At 40.1% G+C, this 14,001-nt stretch overlaps 1 protein-coding gene across 24 annotated transcripts in view; it reads right to left on the bottom strand.

Moving 5' to 3' along the window:
• The window catches only part of ldah (lipid droplet associated hydrolase), a 281,972-nt gene that overhangs the window by 87,310 nt on the left and 180,661 nt on the right, over positions 1–14,001 (bottom strand). Inside the window, exon 5 of one of the 24 annotated variants that reach the window (XM_069886443.1) lies at positions 12,147–12,230. The exons of the other annotated variants lie outside the window; for them this stretch is intronic. Within the exon in view, the coding sequence (XP_069742544.1) occupies positions 12,147–12,230 (84 nt within the window). The remainder of the gene's footprint in view (positions 1–12,146; positions 12,231–14,001) is intronic. 24 annotated transcript variants of the gene reach the window in all.

Below are 14,001 nucleotides of genomic sequence, written 5' to 3'. Positions count from 1 at the left end.
TTTTCGTAATAACTCAGGTAGGTAGTGGAGATAGCAGTTAGGGCAATGGTTTGCTCCAATTGCAGGATGTGTGTCCTTGATGACTACACCTGCAAGAGTTGCCTTCTGCTGCAGCACCTCAGAGACCATGTTACAGAGCTGGAGCTGGATGAATTCTGGATCATTTGGGAGGCAGAGTAGGTGATAGGCAGAAGCAATATGAAGACAGTCACAATCAAGAGGCAAGAGACAGATAAATGGATGACTGTTGGGAGAGGGATAAGAAAAGGAAGGGGAATTGCCAGTCAGTTGAGGGAACACATGTAGCCATTCCCCTCAACAATAAGTATACTGTTTTGGATACTGATGGGGAAGGAAGATATTCCATGGACAAGTCATGGTTGTCAAGTCTCTGGCCTAGAGTTTGCCCATTCAGCTCAGAATGGAAGAAGGGAGCTGTAGTGATTTGGGATTTGATATTTAGGAGAATACATAGGAGATTCTGTGAATAAGATAGAGATTCAGATGGTATGCTGCCTCCCAGGTGCCAGGGTCAGGGACATCTCACAGGATTCTCAAGCAAGAGGGTAAGCAGCCAGATATTATGGTCAACATTGACATTGACATAGATAGGAAAAAGGATGAAGTCCTTACGAGAGAATATCGGGAGTTAGGAAGGAAGCTATAAAAAAAAGCACCTCAAGGGTGCTAAAATGTCTTTGCTACAGTGCCATGCACCAATGAGTGAAGGGATAGAAAGTATGGCAGATAAAAGCGTGGCTGAAGAGATGGTGAAGGCGGCAGGGGTTCAAATTCATGGATTATTGGGATCTCTTCTAGGGAAATAGGGACCTGCACAAAAAGGATAGGTTGCACCTGTGGTGATATGTAATTACACCACTAGATCACCAGAGGCCATCCCAGTGACCTTGTATATAAAGCAGTCCAGAGCTATAGTCTAGCCTTCCAGGTTCATCTTGTAGGGAGACAAGACCTCTTAGTGTACATATTAGTTTATTAAAGTTGTCTTATACTTGCACTGCTGGTGTGGTTATTGTCAGTACAATTTAATAAACTAATATAATAGCTATTAGGATGGAAGCTGCTTCTGCTCCAAAGCACGTTCCCGGCTACTTGGAGGCTCTTCCTGAGGAATGGAATCCGGGGACGACCAGCACACATGTGCATCCGAGGACAGAGATGGCGAGGGACTGCTGTACTAGAATTGTGGTGGAATGCGGGTAAGACCACAGAAGTACGATAGGGCGGGTAAGAAATGGCCAAGAGCCCTGCCTGCCCATGGGTTTGCCAGTACAGGCATTGCTGACCCTAAACCCTGGTCCGATCAGAAAGGGGCCACTACAAGCACTGAAGTACAGCCGTACTACAAGTTACAATCCCAGGGGGAATGGACAAGTCAAAAGGGAAAATGCCACTCTTCGTCCTCTTGACCTTAAAAGCTAAAGACCTGCCTGTTACTAGATGGCAAGAAGTGTTGCCAGAGGCCCTTTTCTCTGTACATTCTTTGTTATGTACTGCCACTAACATGACCGTATATTTTCTTTCACAAGGAAAGTCACGACGGGCACAGTGCTGCCTAAATGAATGATGACACCGGGACCTGTTCTCCTTTGGAAGAACTGCAGACCCCACAAAGCGGACCCGCTGGTGGATCAAGTGGAGTTGAGGCATGTGAACCCTCAGTATGCCTTCATCACATTCCCAGATGGAAGAGAAGATTCGGTGGCCACCAGGGATCTCGCACCGGACGGATGTGTGAGCAACGCGGAGGAAACGCAGATGTCCATGGATCAACAAGGAGCGCAGCAGCAGTCACTAGAACAGTCGTCCATCGAGTCACTCCAGAGGACTATACCACCCACCCCGGAAATCAGGACCCTGGGTACGCCTGCCCCACAAAATATCACCACCCTAGACTTGATGGCAGGACCTAATCCCATGCAATAGGATTCCCCACCCCACATGGCCAAATGGCCATATAGTACTTCCCACTCCCACACCTCCACCAAGAAAGGCCGAAAGGCAGACCGCACTCCCCACCCCTATACCACTATCGAGGAGGTCCAGAAGGCAACAGAAGCCACGAAAAATTTTGGACATGAACTTACAAACAAGGAAAGGAGGACAGGGTGGGGCGGGCAGGGGGAATAACAATTTTTTAAGGGGGGGTGAATGTGATGTTATGTAATTACACCAACAGGTCACCAGGGGTCATCCCGGTGACCTTGTATATAAAGCAGTCCAGAGCTACAGTCTAGCCTTCCAGGTTCGTCTTGCAGAGAGACAAGACCTCTTAGTGCACATATAAGCTTATTAAAGCTGTCTTCTACTCGCACTGCTGGTGTGATTATTGACAGTGCAGCACCTGAACTAATATATTGGTGGGTAGGCTTGCTAGAGCAGCTGGGAAGGGTTTTAACCTGTTTGACAAGGGGATAGGAACCAGAATGAGGGGGCAGTGAATAGAGCAGAAAATATACAAGTTGGTACTCTGTGTAGTGCAGTGGTTCTCAACCTTTTTTGCCCTAGGCCCCACTTTAATTTTTCAAAAAAAAGTACGCCCCACCATTAACGAAAGAAAGTAATATATTCAAAAGAATTTTTAATTAAATACTTTACTGCAAGTGTATTTCAATACAATTGAGGCCGGGAATATACTGGAACATATATTTCATATTCAATTACTACTTCAATATGTCAACCATCTCAAACACACATTCAACAATTGTTGTCACTTCAGTGGGAACCTTGCCCCTGACGCTGGCTGCAGATTTTTTTGATTCGAGGGCCTAATTTTGTTGGTTTCTACCTTAAATCTTCACATTTTGTAATTTACAGTAAGTTTCTCTTAGCTTGTAGCAAATCACTAATGCCACTGAAGCCACATTCTGCTAAATAAGACTTAGTTCCCTTGCTAAAGTTGTTGAGTTTGAGTATTTCTTTTCGATCTCATTAGAGAGCTACATCATGGTTCTTTTCACTTTGACCAGAGTTTTCACAGATTTATCATGTTGCAACTCAGATAACTCCTCCTGGTATTGCACTGGAACTTCAGATAAGTCCACCAGCAATGGCTGAGTTAACCAAGAGGGAAAATTCATTGCCTTTAAATCACAAAATCTATCATTAAAGTTGGTAACCAACATTTTCAAATGGACAACAATGATGTTTGTAGCAGCATTAGTTACCTCACACTTATTCAACCAATACACTTGATCACAGAATGCAGTATCTCGTGTAGAACAGGTGAAACTTTCTTGGCAACTAAGTTTTCTCGGTGGATAACACAATGCACAACTAACATGTTTGGATTTTCATCCTTCATTAATTTTAAACATCTGTTTTTTTTTAACCCATCATAGCAGCACAAGATACAATGTTTCCTTTTGGAATTTCATTTTCATCCAAATAATTTTTGAGCTTGCTGTAGATATCAACTACAATGGTGGTTGTTTCCAATGATTCACAAAATAACATCTCTTCTCGAAACTCTTTCTGATCAATATATCTCACGTATGCCAATAACAGAGCCTCACTGTCCTGTACAGTAGATTTGTCCAGTTTTATTGAGAACTTCCATGATTTCAACTTCTCAATAAGCTGTTTTTCAACATCTTGACCCTTATCATCTATTCTGTTGCAGACAGTACTATTACTCAATGGCATCGCTTAGCCATCTTTATCATCCTTTTGCAGAACTGTTTTGAGAAACAATGATATTGCGGGTTTAATCAGTTCCTCCCCAATCATATGATTCTTCCCATGTTTTGCTATCAGCAGGGAAATTTCATAGCTAGCTTCAAGGGTATGATTCAGGGCTGCAGTTTGCACAGCAAATAATAAAGTGATTTTTAATCTATTTTCAAACTTGTGATTTAAAATATTCCAATTTCGAAATGACATAGTTAGGATGTGGTCAAATGAGTTTCAAGACCACCTGCTTTCATTGATTCTTTTGTCAAAATCTGTTGGCGTAATAGGCAAAAAGGTGCATGTTCATCATGTACAGCAGGAATAAACTCAAACTTCAAGAACTCCACTGAATATTGAAGAACCTATTGCTTGCTTGGTCTGCTCATTTTGAATATACAACAGCAGGAGCTCCCTGAAACAGATTAATACCACAGCACAAGGTTCCTGAAATGGATTAATCAATATTTTATTTTGTCTTAGATTTGAAAAATGTAATAAAAGTAATGATTGAATCAAAGGATGAATACTGACCCTAAAAAAAATGTGGAAAAAAAAACACTAGTGCCATTTCTGACATTTTTTTCTTGCAGAGAGTACATCAAAAATGTGCTAGCCTCGTGCATTACTTTCTGGGGTCCCTATTTTTTCCCCCAATTTTGGTGTCCCCCTCAGTCTGGTGTCTGGGGTGGACCTCCCCATCTCACACCATACTCCCACCAATACACGAGGGCTCAAAGATACATATAGATAGGGGTCTCACTCACTACTGAACTGAAAAAGTAAAGGGGTATGGACGGACACATAATTGTTGAGATAATTTGGAATCCTAATTTGGAATTTGGAATGGACTGGTCAGAAAAAATATAATTATAATGTTAACCAAGGATATCAAGTTAAAATAAGAGAAACAACAGAGAAACATCATAAGAGCAAAAACACATTACGAAAATAAAAAGAACAAAGTGATTTTACTTGGAAGCTACCACAAATGTGTTGTACTGACTGTGTTGTCAAGTCACATCTTTCACACCAACATAACAAGTTTATTTTTACAACTTTTAATTATTTTCCAAAGTATTCCTATGCCCCACTAAAATATTCTTAAGCCCACGCCCCACCAAAATATTCCCACACCCCACCGGTGGGGCGTATGCCCCATGTTGAGAATCTATGGTGTGGCGAGGTTGTGAGGAAGACTAGGCAGTCAATGGGGCCAAAGTGTAAGTGTAAAATTAAGGATTTAACTTGGGGTACTGGGAAACAAAACTGAAAAGGATGATGAATACAACACTGAAGGTATTTAAATGCTAGTATAAGAAATAAGGGTGATCATCTTGTAGCGCAGCTGAGTGTTGGCAGGTATGACATTCTGGCCATCACTAAGTCATCACTGAAAGAAAATCACAGCTGGGAACTAAATACCTGTGGATATAGTGTATCAGAAGGACAGGGAAGGTAGGCAGAGGAGTGGTTCTACAGGTTAAAAATAGAATTCAATTTTTGGAGAGAGGAGATATTGGATCAGAAAATATAAAAACTGTCAGTGTAAAAAGACCCTGATGGGAGTTGTCTCCAGCCCTCCAAACAGTAGGTTGCAAGGATCTGTTGTGCAAACTACAGAGGGAGATAGAGAATGTAAGCAAAATGAGCAATATTTACACTAATCAAAGGAGATTTCAATATGCAGGTTGATTGGGAAAACCAGGTGAGCAATGAATCCCGAGAAAAGGAATTTATCAAATGCCTTTTGGATGGTTTCTTGGTACAGCTTGTGGCTGAGCTGACCAGAGAAATTGCAAATCTGGATTGAGTATTGTACAATGAACTTGAGTTAATAAGGGAGCTGAAGGTAAGGGAAGCCTGAGGAGGCAGTATTCATAATCTGATTGAATTCACCCTGTGGTTTGAGAGGGAGAAATTCTAATCAAAGGTGTCAGTATACAAGTGGAATAGAGAGAACAACAGAGATAAGAGAGAGGAACTGGCAAAAGTTAGTTAAAGGTACACTTGCACAGAGGACAGCTGGAGTTTCTTTGAGAAATAAGGAAGCTGCAGGACAGGTATTTTTCAAAAAAGAAGAAATATTTGAATGAAAAAATGACAACTTTGGCTGACAAGAGAAGTCAAAGCCAAAGTAAGAGCAAAAGAAAGGGCATATAAGGAAGCAAAACTTAGTAGGAAGATAATATTTGAACAACATACAAAAGGCAACTAAGAAAGTCATTAGGAAGAAAAAGATGAACTTTGAAAGGAGGCTAGCAAATAATGTCAAAAATGATACTGAAAGCTTTTTTTTAAATTCAAAAAAAAGAGGCAAGAGTAGATATTAGACTGATAAAACACGACACTGGAGAAATCGTAATGGAGACAATGAGATGGCAGAGGAAATGAATGAGTATTTTGTATCTGGGGAGATCTCAGGCAGTCCGGATTAGAAACTGTACTTCCAAGACCATCACACTGAGCACGGGGGCCCCCCAGGGCTGTGGGCTTAGTCCTCTGCTGTTCACTCTGCTGACCCATGACTGTGCAGGAAAACACAGCTTGAACCACATCATTAGGTTTGCTGACAACACGATCATGGTGGGGCTGATCAGTAAGAATGATGAGTCAGTGTACTGAGATGAGGTGCAGTCACTAACGGACTAGTGCAGGACCAACAATCTGTATCTGAACGTTAATAAAACAAAAGGGATGGTTGTTGACTTCAGGAGGGCCCGGGGGATCACTCTCCACTGACCATTGACAGTTTGACCGTCGAGGTCGTCAAGAGTATCATGTTCCTTGGAGTGCACTTGGTGGAGAATCTCACCTGGCTCCTTAACACCAGCTCCGTAGCCAAGTAAGCCCAGCACTGCCTCTACTTCCTGCAAAGGCTGAGACAAGTTCATCTCCCACCCTCCATCCTCACTACATTCTACAGAGAAAATATTGAAAGCATTCTGACTAATTGCATCACTGCATGGTTTGGAAGCTGTACCTCCTCAGATTGCAAGACCCTGTAGAGGATAGTGAAGTCAACGGAAAAGATCATTGGGGGCTCTCTTCCTACTACGATGGACATCTACAACACACAATGCACACAGAAAGCAATAAACGTTGTGAAGGACTCCATACACCCCTCAAGTAAACCTTTCTCCCTTTTGCCATCTGGTAGGAGGAACCATAGTATTTGGGCCCCTACGTCCAGATTGGGCAATAGCTTTTCCCCCCAAGCCGTCAGGCTCCTGAATTCCAAGAATATTTGTGGATAGTGTACTGTGGACAATGTGAACATATTTATTAAATTTCTATTTATGTAAATCTGCTCCATGGTCCTGGAGAAACGCTATATCGACTTTACCATCCAATGCATGGTATGAACAACAAATAAAGGAGACTTGACAGTCTTCATTGTGGAACACATTGGGAGTACATAGGACTTTCATTGAAGAGAGGTGAGTGCAGTCATGATCATTAGAGAGTAGGTGGTTCAGAAGCTGAAAGGTCTAAGGGTAGCTAAGTCTCCCATTCAGGAGTGTCATTGAAGAGAGGTGAGTGCAGTCATGATCATTAGAGAGTAGGTGGTTCAGAAGCTGAAAGGTCTAAGGGTAGCTAAGTCTCCCACACCAGATGGAAGAAATTCTGTAAGAAGTAGAGATTGTGGAGGCATTGGTAATGATCTTCCAAAAATCAATAGATTCTGGCATGGTTCCGGAGGTCTGGAAAATTGTAAAGGTCACCCTGCTATTGAAAAAGGGAGGGAGGTAGCAGAATGGAAATATATAGACCTGTTAGCCTAACATCAGTGGTTAGGAAGTAGTTGCTGGAGTCGATTATCAAGGATGAGGTTACGGAGTACCTGAAAAGTTAGGCTAAAGTCAGCATTATTTCCTGAAGTGCACCTTTTGCCTGACAAACATTTGCAACTTTTTTGGGAAAACTAAAAGCAAGCCAGACAAAGGACATGCAGTGAGTGTTGTATACGTGGACTTTCAAAAAGCCTTTGACAAAGTGCCGTACATGAGACTACTTAACAAGACGAGAGTCCATGGAAACACAAGAAACATACCAGCATAGGTAGAGCTTTGGATGATCAGCAGGAAACAGAGAGTGGGAATAAAGGGTTCCTATTCTGGTTGGCTATTGGTTACCAGTGGTGTTCTGCAGAGGTCAAGTGTTGGGGCCACTTCTTTTTACATTGTATACTAATGATTTGGATTGTGGAATAAATGGTTTTGTGGCAAAGTTTGCAGATGATACAAAGATAGCATTTAAAACAAACAGGCTGCAGAGAGACTTGGAGTAGGAGAATGGACAAAGAAGTTACAAATGAAATAAAATGCTGGAAAGTGTATGTCATATACTTTGGTAGAATGAATAAAAGAGAAGACTCTGATTTGCACTGGGATAAAATTCAAAGGGTCTTGGGAATCCTCGTGCAGGATAGCCAACCTCCAGGTTAAGTCAGTGGCGAAGAAGGCAAATGCAATGTTCGCATTCATGTCAAGAAGAATAGGATACAAGAGCAGAGATGTGATGTTGAGGTTTTGTAAAGCACTGGTGAAACCTCAATTGGAGTACAGAGTACAGTTTTAGCCTCGTTATTTAAGAAAGGATGTGCTGGCATTGGAGAGGGATCAGACAAAATTCACAAGAATGATTCCTGGAATTAAGGGATTAGCATAAGAGGAACGTTTGGTGGCTCTTGGACTGTACTCCTTGGTGTTCAGAAGAATTTGGAGAGAACCTCAAAGAAGCATTTCAAATGTTGAATGGCCTGGACTGAGTAGACATGGCAAAAGTTGTTTCCCATGGTAGGGGAGTCTAGGTCGAGAGCACAACTTCAGGATTGAAGGGCACCCATTTAAAACAGATTTGGAGGAATTTCTTTAGTCAGTGTGGTGAACCTCTGGAATTTTCTACCAAAATTAGTTGTGGAGAACAGATCATTGGGTGCATTTAAGGCAGAGATTGATAGGGGTATCTGAATAGTCAGGATATTGAAGGTTATAGGGAGAAGGCACAGGAGTGGGGCTGAGTGGGGGAATAGATCAACTCATGAATGAAATAGCAGAGTGGACTTAACAGGCAAATGGCCTACTTCTACTCCTATGTCTATGTTCTTAATCATGAGCAATCAGGTTAATGCAGGACAGTAGTTTTGAAGTGAAAGGTTCAGCCATGATCTTATTTAATGGCAAGAAAGGGCCAAATGGTCAACTCCTCCTATTTCTCATGGAACTATTCTTCACTCACTTCATCTGATTGTCTTTGATATGTTGATGCTGTTACTTTTCCCTTGAAACAAACTCTAAATCTTGCGTATGTTTTTAAACTGCACAATATAATGTTGCAATTCATATACTCTCACTCATAGAAATATGTTCTAAGTGATCATTTTGACTTTCACAATTTCAAGACGCCTTAAAATCATGCAATATTTCTGAGAACATTGCATACAAGAAACTCAACAGCCAAATTGGGTACAGCATATCTCATTAAAAAAAAATCTGACGGTGGTCAGACTCTTGCTTTTGCACTTATTGATTTTCTTTTTTATTCTCTCTTTCGTAGTTTGTTACATTTGTTATCTGTTTACAGTTCTCTGTTTGTTTACATGTGCATGTTGTCAGGTAATTCTGCCTCGCCCAAAGGAAAAGGAATCTCAGGGATGTATGAGATGCCATGCATGTACTCTGACAATAAATCTGAATGATCTGTTTTGATTAAGCAATGTTGACTGAAATTGGTCAGGAGACTGGCGATAACATCGCTGGGCCTTCAAATCAATGTGAAGGTGTTGTTTTTGACCAAACATCTCCTGAGAAAAGCAATATCTTTTAAAATTTAACACTTCCTTGGTTGTGAAATAAAAGATGAGATTTATCTCCAAATTGAGAGTTGTACCCATTAACCTATGAAGACTATGAAGTGGTGTTTTGTTCACTGCAGCAAAGCTGACATTCTTGGGAAGGAATTCTTATGCTTAAGGCCTGATAAAATCCTGATAATCAGCATTGAAGCTCAGAATTGGAAAAGGATCTTTATAGTGTTAGGCTGAAGGAAGGTACAAAGGGAGGCAGAGGCAAGCTATGGAAGGAAATGAACAGAATGACATGGATCCCATGAGGTATTGATGGGTAGTTAATGGGGATTTAGAAAGGAATTGATTTAACTTTGCATAAAAAGATGCAATTTGAGTTAGCTATCACCTGATATGATAAAATGGATGATAAGAGTCCTGAAGGCTATGACTTGCCAACTTTGTTATAGCCGCAACAAGTCAGACTCAACTAAAATGCAAAATAGGGCTGTGTAAGGTTCATGCTATTTCAGGAAAGTTCTGATACCTGCTTTCTGGTTCAACTCACCAACTAAATGAAAAAGAATTGAACCTGCCCATCAACATAGACCTGACCTTTTTACAAGGTCCATTGGACAGCTGGCACACCATATGTCAGAAGCCCACTAAGTGAACATTTACACCTTTATGTCAAATTCTGAGCAGCCTACTTCAGTAGTTCATGTCATTTGTGACTTTACTGGATCAGGAGTAAAGGATTCGCCCAGTATCTTGACCCAAACTAATGAACATGAGAAATGTTAACCGGTATCACTGAGCAATACAGCATAATCTAAAATGTAGGAATTCTACAGTTTGTCCTACACAAGATGCTGGATGATGGAATACCTTTAACAATGCTCGTACTTTTAATGTTTGCTAGTATAAATACAAAAAGTGTAGTTTTATGTCCATGGAGCTGTTCTTCCTTCAAACATGTCGTATGATTGCATGCACACAATATATGTCCTTTCTAATGGACAATCTTACAAACATTTAACAACCTGGTAAAGTTACTTACAACATTTTACCGCAAAACATGGATTTTTATTCAACTATTAATATGCAAATTATTCATTGATTAACAGAAACTAATGTACAATTGCATAAAAAACCTAAACGACTAGAACAATGGAATAGTCGTGGTTTTATTCGCAGAATGTTTTGATAATTGCAATAAATTTGTTTTAATTTTTTTTGCCCAACTTATCAAATGATGATCAATGTAATAACTAAACCAACAGAATGGTGTAGATTTAGATTTCAGTGGGTGTTCTTCCTCCTTGGTGTTTGCATTTTATTGTTTCAATTCTTTATTTTATGATTCTGAATCCCAATTTTAACATTATGCTGGACCACGTATAAATCTCATGGATGAGCTCAAAAATTATTTCTATAGAAATGTTTACATTGTGTACCAATTATTTTCACTAGTTGAACACAACTGACCAAAGAAAAACACCTATAAACATTTAATTGATTCAGTAACTACATTAGCCACAAATACTGAAACAAGATTATTTTTGTTCTCTCCAGGGAATGCAATTATTTGAACCAATGATCATCCATCAGAACAAAGATAGTAAAACAAAGTAATCTCCTGACAAAATGCAGGCATGGGGATTGACTATTAACTGACAGCAAGTACTTAAGAGCTAATATACAGCTTAAATTTGGCATCACAAGTCTCACAGCAGTTACTGACAACAACCATGAATCCAAACTCTCCAAAATGTTCAGTGAACAGGTTCATCTGTGCTTTTCATCACATGGAAGTTATTTGTTTGATGATAGAACTTTCTTTCGTCAGTAAGTAGTTGTTTAATGTTGGTCAATATCTTAATGAATTTTTGTCCAATGTTTCTAAATTTTGACAAATTTAAAATTCAGAAAAAAATTTCTCCAAGAGATCCTCTAGAGTAATGTTAAATGTAACACAAGTACGATTTCATAACTCAAGTTATCCACTATTATTCTCCATAAAGCCAGCACAAATAATTCAAATTGTTTATGAGGAATCCAGCACCGTCTGCAAGGAACTTATACGTTCTCCCAGTGCTTGCATAGGTTTCCTCCAGGTGCTCAGTTTCCTCCAATGTTCCAAAAACATAGGGGGTTAGAAGATTAATTGGCCAATTGAGTGCTCTTGGGTAGTGAGGGCTGGTGGACCGGAAACATAGAAACATAGAAGATAGGAGCAGGAGTAGGTCATTCGACCCTTCGAGCCTGCTCCGCCATTCAACGAGATCATGACTGATCTTAAAGTTCAGTACCACGTCCCCGCCTTCTCTCCGTAACCTTTAATACCCTTATACTGAAGAAATAGATCTAATTCCCTCTTAAATATCTTTAATGAACCTGCCTCTACTGCCCTCTGTGGCAATGAATTCCACAGATTCGCCACCCTCTGGGTAAAGAAATTCCTCCTCATCTCGGTCCTAAATGGTTTGCCTATTATCCTCAAACCATGGCCCCAGGTTCTGGACTCCCCCACCATTGGAAACATCCCATCTGCATCCATTCTGTCCAGTCCTGCCAGAATTTTATAGGTCTCTATGAGATCCCCTCTCAATCTTCGAAATGTCTGGACCACGCTGTATCTCTAAATTAAAATTTAAAAATTTCTTACTTTGGCATTTCCTTTGTTTCATAAATAAGACCCTTCCGATTGACTTATTGGATTTTTCTTTGTGAGACAAGGACAACGATGATTCTGGAATTGACGAATAAATGAAGATAAGCTACAAACCAATTTGATCTAATTGAATGGTGGTTCATAAATATGAACAGCATATTCCTTTTCCAGTTTTTCACAAGACCTCATCATGGATCAAACTGGTTTATCTTCAGTGGGGGCAATAAATCCAGTGACTCAACATTCTCAAAAGTGAGTTACCCCTCTTTGTGGAGAAACCTTTAAACCAAATTCATTCTTTAACAAAACTATTGAAATTATAAATTAATTACACACATGCTCACTCATAAGTTTGTAAAAAGTTAGAATACCTTGTGATTCTAGCTGTGGGAACAGAACTAAATAATTGCAGCCATACTGAAATGGTTTATTTTATCCAATAGTTCCTAATATACAGTTATTTGCCTAATTTTAGAGATAAACTATTTATTAAATAATAAGCAAAAATGTTCATGCATTTGCTTAACCATAAATTTTATATTTCAAGTATTTTAGTTTCTCATTCTCCTGAAGAGATCATGAGCACACCATAATTGTACCCTGTGGTGATTTCCCAATAAAACACAATGAACATCACTCACCTGTAATGAAATGTGAGAGGGAGAAACAAAATTTTACAAGTAAATTTGTGAAGCATCCAGGACATGAAATTGGATTCCTTGGATTGTTTTCATGCGCTTAAGGAAAAGTCATCATCAAGCTATCTCTCAGAAAAAGTGAAGCCATTGGGCATGAGAGATTACAATCCATTTATAGAATTTAAAGCTTGAGAAACGGAAGTAGAAAATAGTTGAAATATAAAATTTATGATCAAGTAAATGCACATACACTTAAGGTTATTGTGTGATTCAAAAACAAAAATTACCTGGAGTAAATTGCACAAGCAATAATTTTTGAGTAAAATCAAGCTAATCGTGAAATTGGATTGGGCACTCTGCCACAACGCACAATAGTGAGCTTGATCTTTACCCAACATCAGTTGCGCACATTCACATTTATTCACATGATAGTTGTTCAGAATTCTTAGTGTGGCCTAAAAGCACATCATAATTAGTTCTGGCTTTTTTTGGTACTTAAAGGTACAGTCTGCTTGGAGCTCCAGGAGATCCCATCAGAACTGATTGCCCTCCACTCAAACACTTTTCAAAATTCAGAGTATGCTGTTTAATCACAGCAAGCTTTCTTTGCATTATTTAGCTGCTGAGATTCTCATGCAATGCATTCCACACAGTAGTTGCACTGCTGACCGCACTCTATTGGGACATACACAGCAGACAATTCAAGGAGTGTTTCAGACTTCTGGACAGGAGGCAAAGATGTGCACAGTTGCAAGAGACTGCCAGTCTTCATGTTCTAAATGCACCGGACAGATGAACAGTATGTGTTATAAGTGAATTGTGGAGGAACATGTCTATACGGAACAATGTGGATTGTGGATGGTCACGTGACCTCCCTGTTGGAAATTTATCCTGATGACACATCACCTGCCAATCAAGGTTGGACCCCAGCCAATCATTAGTGAACACCTTACTGCACCTAAATAACTCAGTGTCATCTTGTCCAGATGCCTGGCAGGTCAGAACAGTATAAATATCGATCGATGCATATTTTTCTTTCCTTGTCTCTTGGTCCAAATCCAGGACAATGCTCCACACCAGGTCACTACTGTGGACGTCGCTGGAGAAATTGTGGATAAGGTGTGCACTACACTTAGGTTGAGCCGTAGTATTATGATAGATCATTGCTTGCAGAGAGCCACACCCCCATTGGCACAGGGAATCGGGAGTGT

Source organism: Narcine bancroftii, chromosome 6 (assembly GCF_036971445.1).
Source record: "Narcine bancroftii isolate sNarBan1 chromosome 6, sNarBan1.hap1, whole genome shotgun sequence".
Classification (NCBI taxonomy): domain Eukaryota; kingdom Metazoa; phylum Chordata; class Chondrichthyes; order Torpediniformes; family Narcinidae; genus Narcine; species Narcine bancroftii.
Note: the sequence above shows the minus strand (reverse complement) of the source record. Positions and strands in the feature narration are given on the sequence as shown.